The 8,715-nt window shown below is 52.3% G+C and overlaps 1 protein-coding gene across 1 annotated transcript in view; it reads right to left on the bottom strand.

Moving 5' to 3' along the window:
• The window catches only part of Ttc34 (tetratricopeptide repeat domain 34), a 28,994-nt gene that overhangs the window by 6,365 nt on the left and 13,914 nt on the right, over positions 1–8,715 (bottom strand). Inside the window, exons 4-7 of the mRNA XM_029555829.1 lie at positions 8,388–8,715; positions 6,036–6,261; positions 4,566–4,770; positions 3,186–3,352 (exon numbers count right to left, since the gene is read on the bottom strand). Of these exons, the coding sequence (XP_029411689.1) occupies positions 3,186–3,352; positions 4,566–4,770; positions 6,036–6,261; positions 8,388–8,715 (926 nt within the window). The remainder of the gene's footprint in view (positions 1–3,185; positions 3,353–4,565; positions 4,771–6,035; positions 6,262–8,387) is intronic.

Raw genomic sequence — 8,715 nt, forward strand, 5'->3', positions numbered from 1 at the left:
TTTTTGTGACAATTTTTGGTTTGGATAGCAGCATCCTAGCAGGTGTGAGATCGCTCCTCGTTGGGATCTGAGTTTCCCTCGGGATTTGTGGTGCCGAGCATCTTCCGTACTTGTGGCCATCTGTGTGTCTTCTTTGGGGAGATGTCTATCCAAGCCCTTCACTCATTTCTGAGCTGAGTTTTGGTTGCTGTTGAGTTTTAGGAGTTTTGCTATATCCTGGGTATGAATCCGTGGTAGGATCTGTGATTTTCAAATGTTTTCTGTTAGTTTCCTTTTCAGTTTATTATTGATGTCCTTTGATCATAAAGTTAAGTCAGGACTCCTGACATCTTTTCTTCTTCTTGTCTGTGTCTCTGGTGTCAGAGCTGAGAGGTCACTGTCCAGCCCAAACGGAGGAAGCTTTTCCCCAGCATTTTCCTCTAACATTATTGGTGCTGTAGATCCTACACTTAGATCTTTGGTCCATTGTGAGGTGACTGGTCTATATGACGTGATGTCAGGATCCACATCCATCTTCTGTAAGCACTCTTCCCAGCACAATCTTTCCCCCTAAATGCACCTGGCAGATTGTCAAACGGCATCTGTGTGAGGGCTCATTTCTGGGTCTCTTCTGCATGTCTGTCTTTCCAACGGTACATGCTGTGTGATGACTGTGGCCTTACAATTATTATATTTTTATTTTAAGTGTATACCTCTGTTGGTAAAGAGGGTGTAGGATCCCCCTGAACTGGAGGTACAGCTGGTCGTGAGCTGCCATGTGGGTGTTGGGAACTGAACTGGGGTCCTCTGCAAGAGCAGTAAGTGCTTTTATTTAGCTCCTAAGCCATCACTCGAGCCCCCCAAGCTGGCTTTGCAAAGAGAGTTTAGAAATTGGGAGTTTGAGTCCTCCAGCTTGGTTCTTTTTCAAAACTGTTTTGGCCACTCAGTGTTCCTTGAGATGTCACAGTAATTTTAAGGCAAAATTTTCTGTTTCTGAGAAAAGAATCACTGGTAGGCAATGTACTGTATCTGTAGATCATTTTTGGTCACAGAAGCATGAGACGTCTTGAGTGTGGAATGTTTCTGGTTATTGGTCTTTAATTTCTCAGCATCTCCCGTAGTTTGTGCAAGTCTTTCACTTGGTCGGGTTCATTTCTAAGGATTTTAAAATTACTTTTGATAGAACTTTCTTAATTTCCTCCACAGGCTGATCCACAGCTGGATTAACTTTCTTAATCCACCCACCCTGCACGCATTTCCAAGTTGGTCTGTATCCTGCTACTTTGCTGAGTCCACTTGTTAGTTCCAAAAGTTACTTCCAGGAACCTTTCGGGCTTTGGTCTATGGAACCACGTCATCTCACCGGTAAGGTCTCACCTCCTTTCCAATTTGGAGAAAAGCCTTTGGGCACTTCACCATTTGGTATGATGTTCAACATGAGATTTTAATGTTGTGGTTTCCTTCTGTTCCTGGTTTGTGTTTTTAAGTCATGGAAGACAGTTGAATACTGTCAAATGCCTTTTCTGCATCTATGGCCTGGTCACATGTCCACCCGTTCCATCCCTCTCATGTCATGTCTTATATTAATCAAATTTTCATGTATACCATGAACAGACCTCACCTGGTCATGGTCTAGTCCTTTAAGAATGCTGCTGAATTTGTTTTGCTAGTATGTTCCTGAGGATTTTAGCATCTGTGTTCGTTAGCGATGCATGTGTGTAACTTCCTCTTCAGTTCTTGTACTGTCTTTCTAGTTTGGCTCTGCTGACATCAGAATGAATTAGGGGGTGTTCCTGACTATTGGAAAGGATCACTGTCAGTCTTCTCTACGTGTCTGCTGAACTCACCAGCGAGGACCCTGGGTCCAGGGCTTTGCTTGGCTTGTCTAGCTGGCCCCAGGTCTAGGGTTTTGCTTAGTCTAACTAAAAAGTGGTCAATTTTCGCAGTATTGGGGATGATTCCAAGGCCTCACACATGCTAAGCAAGTATTCCGCCACTGGGCTACATCCCTAAGCTATCTATTTGTTTGTTTGTTTTTTAAAGAGGGTCTGACTATGTAGCCCAGGCTGGTCTCAAACTCATGACTTGCCTCAGCCTCCTGAGTACTGGAATTACAGGCAGTTACCACTACACCTGACTCTTTTTCTCATTAAAACCCTTTTTTGAGGTTGGGTCTCACTCTGTAGTCCAGGCTGGCTTTGAATTTGTGGTCCTCCTGCCTCAGCCCCTGGGTGGCTGGATCGCTGACCTACACCAGAAGGCCCAGCCATCTCTCGCTTGTTTCTAGCCTAAGCACCCGTCTCTGTCACGTCGCCTTGATGCCCTTTCCTCTGTGCCTCGTAAGGCCTGGCGCATTGTGTTTTAGTTTGCAGCCACCTTTCAGGATTTCTAACTTCCTATGTGATTCCCTCTGATGGGGTGTTTGACAGCCCCTCCTGGAGAAGAGACACTGGGGCATGAGAGGTGAAACCCAGACCTGGACCCCTGTCTGGGCTCCTGAGCCCGGGCTCTGGAGCAGCCCTGGGGTAGGACATGGACCCCAGGGGCCAGATGTGTGGCTTACAGGGCAGACACAAAGGAATGTTTGTAAAGAAATGGAGAGCACCCAGGCCCCTGATGCAGGCGAGATATGTCCCCCTGCCAGCCTCAATGTTTCATTAGGGGTTAGAGCTGCTTCTGGAAGTCTTAAGCACATGGCAGCTCATTTAAAAAGCAGGTGAGGTTCAAGCCAGTTTCAAGGGCTCCATTGCTGTGCCCATTGCAGACATGACTAATCAGTACCAGCACTAATTTCCTCAGTGCCTGTCTGATAAACCCTTTACAACACAGGTGTCCTTTGTGCGTACCACTGAAGGAGACCACTGGCACCTACACCTTGTGGAGAGACACCTGTATCCAGTGAGGAGTTGATTTAGGCTAGAAGTTCCACTAGTTGCCCGGAGGCCATGGATAGTTGCTTGAGCATCTATTCTAGTAGACTGAGGCAGGAGGGCTTGGAAGGGCAAGATCAAGAAAGTGGATCTGTGTGAATATGGCTTTTGCTCCCTGCAGTGCTTACTGGGAGGAGAATATGGAGTTCTGATAGGTACCCTGCTGCCTGGAGGGCCTAAGCATGCTCACCCTCCTTGGGTGACAGAGGAAGGCAGCACTCTGAGTCTCCCTCATCCCTGCTTTCCCAGCCCCAGGTGGAGAGGACAGGCTGGCACCTGCAGCTGGTCCAGGGCTAGGTGCACGAGGGCCCGTCCACACAGAGCTTGCACGTTCCCCGGCTCCTCCCGCAGCACGGAGTTGAAGTCGAACATGGCCGTCTTCTTCTGACCCAGGAGCCCATAACAGCGGGCTCGGGTGAGGAGGGACTCTCCGGCCTCACTCCCTGCAGGAAGTATACGTTCAGAATGTGGCTGTGTCTGGACTGCTTGTCTCGTCCAGTGCCCCATCTGGTGCCCGATCTGGGCAGAACATCACAGAGCACACTCTGGGGAGCTTACACTCCAGTGGTCACCAAGACAGAGGCAGGCGGTCAGAGGCTCTGGCCACAGGGAAGGAGGAGCCCAATCAAGAGGAGTGGTGTCTGGGAGAACTGGTGGCTGGCTGGGGTCTTCCAGGAAGGTCAATCCCACAGTCTCTGAGGAAGGGGGCAGGCCAGGCATATGTAGGGCAAGGTCCTTGGGCCAGGGCAGGAAAGGCAGCATGTGCTAAGGTGTGAGGCTCACAGTGGGTGGCAAAGGAGAACCTGAATTCTGGGAGGTGGGCCCTTCCTCAAAGAGGATGTCCCCACTATACCCGTCTGGTGTCTGTCCAGTGCTTGTCACTGGGAACCACACGTTTGACTCTTCAGGTCACTCTGGGACCTGTCCCTTCTCTGACACTGGTGACTTGCAGAAAGCAAGCAGTTCCCTAGCCGCCCCTATACCCCACATGGACTCTCTCCCACATGCTCTGAGGAAAGAGCGGTGAGGAGGTGCCCGCACATTCTACCAAGAAGACACCGTAGTCTAAAGGAAGGTCTACACTTGCCTCTGTGCCCCAAAGACTTACCTATGGCAATACCTTCCCTCTGAACACCTTGTGCCCCACACCATGGTGCCTTCAGCACTCTGTTCCAGCACACAGAGGCAGACTCAAGACAGTCCTGCTCACCCAGGTGGGGTGGCTTGGCTAGGTGTGGTGGAAGCCAGGTGTGCCCATACCAAACCTGTCACTACAGCGAAGGGCTTAGAGGTCTCAAGGCCTGGCCTCATTAGAAAGAGGCAGGAACTGTAAAGGGGGCTGTCCACCCTCCGGGTGTAACATGCAGGAAACACATGCAGTGTCCTCAGGGTGTAACATGCAGGGCAGAGCGGTCCAGGAGCAGGGCAGGGTCCCATCAGGTTGCCACTGGCCCGTTGAGACCCTTCTCAGGCCTTCCTACGTTCACTGAATAGCCAGGGCCTTAGCACAAGGTGCCCTTAGCGCGTGGTCTCTCCCTGTCCACACTGTGGAGGCTCCAGGGCATAGGAACACATCGAGCAAGCTTGTCCTCAGATTCCATATCTCCCATGTGGCTGGCACGGCACTGGACCCCTGGGACTGGTCGGGGTTCCTACCTGCGGCAAAGATGGCCAGCGAGAGGTAGGCGACGGCTTCTCTGGTGTGGGCCTCGCTGTCTGACATGCTTGGCTGTGCCCGAAGGATGCTCAGTGCCCGTGTATGGCAATGGCTTTGCAGCAGCTGCCGGTCCTCACGGTGGAAGACAGCCAGGGTGTCCTGGAGACAGGCTGTGTCTCCGGACTTGATCACCTTCTTCACCAACTGCAGGGGCGAGAGTGGAGTCCCCGCTGTCCTCCCCTTTGACGTCCTCTCCTCTCCCTGTCTTTGCCTTCCCCAGCACTCCCCACCCTTACTAGGCCCTGGCTCTGTCTCCAGAAGCACGAGCAGCTATTCTGAGCATTGAAAGGTTTGCTGGGAATTGTAGCCCTGGCCATTTAAGTCTTAGAAGGTATATATGTCCCCCACCCACCACAGGGCTTCCATAGGGCAGGAACTGCCTCCCCACAGTGGGCAGGGACTGGGTGGTGAGGGGTGCTCTGCAGTAGACAGCCCACCCTGCCTGTGGCAAAACTAGGCGGGGACTCTCTTGTCCCTGAATCTTGGCCTTCTCCTCTGTCACATGGGGGGTGGAGACCACACCACAATATGCTGACTCAAGGAAGCCCTGAATGACAAGCTTAAGCATGGGACCTTCAGAGCAGCAAGTCTCGGGGCCCCAGGGAGCTGTTTAGAAAAGAGCTCAGGGTCTGCCCAGGCTCTGGCCCCAGGCAGATGTAAGCTCCCCTCTCCCTGGCTCTATCTTAGGGAAACCCAATGCTGTTCCCTGTGAGTCTGGTGCAGACTCCTGCTCCTGGCGGAGGATAGGCAGGTCGCAGGGTGATCTCCTGCCTACCCTCCTACCCAGGGAAAGGGGACAGGACCGTAGCCAGACCAAGAAGAAGAGGCTGGCTGGTCCCTCAGCCAACACAAAGGTCTGAAAGCCCCCATGACACGACTTGTGGGCTGTGGTACATACAGAGACCTTCCAGAACACCTGAGCCAGGTCTTGCTCCGTCATCCTGGGAGCACAGGGTTCTCAGAGGTCAAGGCCTGGAGTCCCCTGTGGTATGCAGTCCTCCACTCCAGGGAGGGTTGTGTCCAAACCTAGTATATTTGGGAGACGCAGGGAGGAACTTTGCTCATGATCCTTTGGTTCTTAGCCACTTTTCATTATACCCGCCCTAAAGCAATTAGGAAGCACCTACTGTATGCATGAACCTGCTAGGAACCTACTAGTATGCACAAACTTGGGGCACCGACCTCAGCCAATTTCCTTGACAACCTACAAGAGCAGGTACAGATGAGGAGGTTGGGGGTCAGAGAGATGAAGATCAACTGCAGGTGGTGGATTGGGGCTTAACGAGGTTTGTTTGCTCCAAAGTCCAGCCTCGTAGGGTGCAGTGCTGAGGCCACAGGATGCATGGTGCCCCCTGCCAAGCGGTGTCCATTTTCACCTGCCCTGTCACAGCCCACCCGGGCCTTCTTACCTGGTTAGCATCATAGCCAAAGCCCCTCCGCAGCTGCAGCAGGGCGAGCCGTACCAGCACGGGGGCTGCCTGGGGCCTCCGGGACAGGGCCACCAGTAGGGACTTGTGGGCATCATCCAGGCGGCCCAAGCGGTACAGGGCATCAGCTGCCAGGAGGCATGAAGCCTCATCCTCCTGGTCCAGCTCCATCAGCAGAGTCGCCAGCTGGTACACACCACAGGCATCCCTACGGAGAGATGGCTCAGTGTGAGCCAGCCCCTTCTCTCCACCCCCTCCACTGCCCAGGAGGTCAGGCCTCAGGTAATTCTTGTCCCCCTGCCCCTGCCCTGGGCATCTCTCCCTTCCCACAGACTACAGATCCCCAACCTGACCCCTTACCCTCTCCTCTACTCTTCCCACCACCCCACAGGGCAGGTGCCGTACGGAAGGGGGAGCTGAAGCTGTGTAATGACTCTTAGTGTGCCCTGCCTCCGTTTCCTTTTCTACAAACACAAGGATTAACAGTTCGACTTTGCTAGGGCAGACTGTTTGCAGTAATCTGGATTTTTAATGAACTCAAACTGGGAAAAGGGTCCTCAAATGGGACAGCTTCCCCCAGACAGAACAAATATGAACAACCCTAACCACACAGGGCAAGTCTTCCTCACCAGCAAACCAAAGCAACAGAAATCACCCCAGGGCAGAGGAAGCCCATGGGGCAGGTATGGGGAAGGGTGAACAGTGGTGGTCTTTTTCTCACCATTTCTCAGCCACCAGGGTGCTGCCCAGACAGCTGGAGGTCTACCCGTCCAGTGGCACAGTGTGTAATGTGAGTATGGGGAAGGCAGTACCTAAGCCAAAGACCCAGAATTCTTTAGAGCTGCTGAGCCAGAGCCACAGGCCTGTCCCCTTCTTAAGACAAGATGTATCAACAGGGTGGAACACAGCTGCCTTCAAATGAGTTTAGCAACAAAGGAAAAACTTAAACTCACCATCTACACAGTAGGCTACAAGCTGCACAGTCGGCAAAAACTCCATTTTCAGAGAAACGTTTTATGTGCGCAATAAGAAACGACCAGGACTTACCGCAGCAGCCTGAAGCCCAACTTTGATTTTTGTCCTTTCCATTTAAAAAGAAGATTTTAATTTTGAAATTATGTGTATGTCTGTGTGGGGGTTATGTGTATGTGAGTGCAGGTTCCCTAGCAGTACAGAGGCTTTGGGTCTCCTGGAACTGGAGTTGCAGAAGTTGTGAGCTACCCATGTGGTTGCTGGGAACTGAACTCAGGCTCAGAAAAGTACTCAACCACTGAGTCATCTCTCTAGCCAGTTTTGAGTTTCTTTTCCTTTCTTGTTGAGACAGGGTTTCACTTTGTAGCCCAGCTGGCTTCAAACCTGTGGTAATCCTCCTGCCTCTTAAGTGCTAACCGGTCTAGGAAGTGGAAGCCCACAGTGCACCTGGTTTTGAATCTGAGGCTCCTGAGGTCTTAGACCTGGGGCCAGATTGCCCACCCTTGCCTGGGGAAGTCACCCAGGCAATCTGGCCTCAGTCAGCTGTCAATCAAACATTAACAAGCCCTCCCTGCCTGGCTCAGTGGCTGCCTCACACCTTTGATCCCAGCACTGGGGAGGCAGAGGCAGGTGGATCTCTGTGAGTTTGAGGACAGCGTGGTAGACATATCGATTTCCAGGCCAGCCAGGCCTACAAAGTGAGACCCTGTGTCTAAATAAGTACATGAATAGATAAATGATAGATAGGTAGGTAGATGACAGGTAGATAGGTAGATGATAGATGATAGGTAGATAGATATAGATAGATGATGGATGATAAGCAGATAGGTAATGATAGATGATAAGTAGGTAGATGATAGACAGATTGGATGATAGCTAGCTAGATGATTGATGGATGATACATAGATGGATGATAGGTAGATGCATGATAGATGACAGGTAGGTAGATGAGGGATAGATGGATGATAGCTAGGTAGGTAGACAGATAAAATAGAGAGAGGTAGGTAGGTAGATAGATGGGAGAGGATATAGATGGTAGATAAATGACAGATAGATGGATGATAGGTAGATAGGTAAATGATAGGCGATAGATGATAGACAGGTAGGTGGACAGATGATAGATAATTGATAGGTAGGTGGACAGATGATAGATGATTGATAGGTAGGTGGACAGATGATAGATGATTGATAGGTAGGTGGACAGATGATAGATGACTGATAGACAGGTGGACAGATGATAGAGATTGATTGATAGGTAGGCAGGTACACAGGTAGGTAGACGATAGATAATGGATGACATTTGAAAGGGCAGCCAGAGCAGAAGCAGCGGTCCGTGACGTCGAGCCCGAGGCTGGTCCTTACCCCTCCGGAGCCCGCACGGAGGAGCCCGCGACCTCCGCCGCCTTCCTGCCGCAGCCGGGCGCGCGCAGCAGCATCCTGCGGCCCTCCTCCCGCAGCACGGTCAGCAGCAGCCCCCGCTGGTTCCAGGGCACGTAGGCCTTGGCGGCCAGCAGCGCCTCCTCCGGCCGCAGCCGGCACGCGGTGACGTAGTCCAGGGCGCCCAGGAAGGCGCCGCCCGCCAGCACCCGCAGCAGCCCGCGGCCGCACAGTGCGCGCACGCAGCCGACCGCGTGCGGCGCCCCGCGCTCCAGCACCACCTGGAAGTCCTCGCGCGCGCGCCGCGCATCCC

The sequence above is a fragment of the Nannospalax galili genome, unplaced genomic scaffold (assembly GCF_000622305.1).
Source record: "Nannospalax galili isolate Female #2095 unplaced genomic scaffold, S.galili_v1.0 scaffold806, whole genome shotgun sequence".
NCBI classification, from domain to species: domain Eukaryota; kingdom Metazoa; phylum Chordata; class Mammalia; order Rodentia; family Spalacidae; genus Nannospalax; species Nannospalax galili.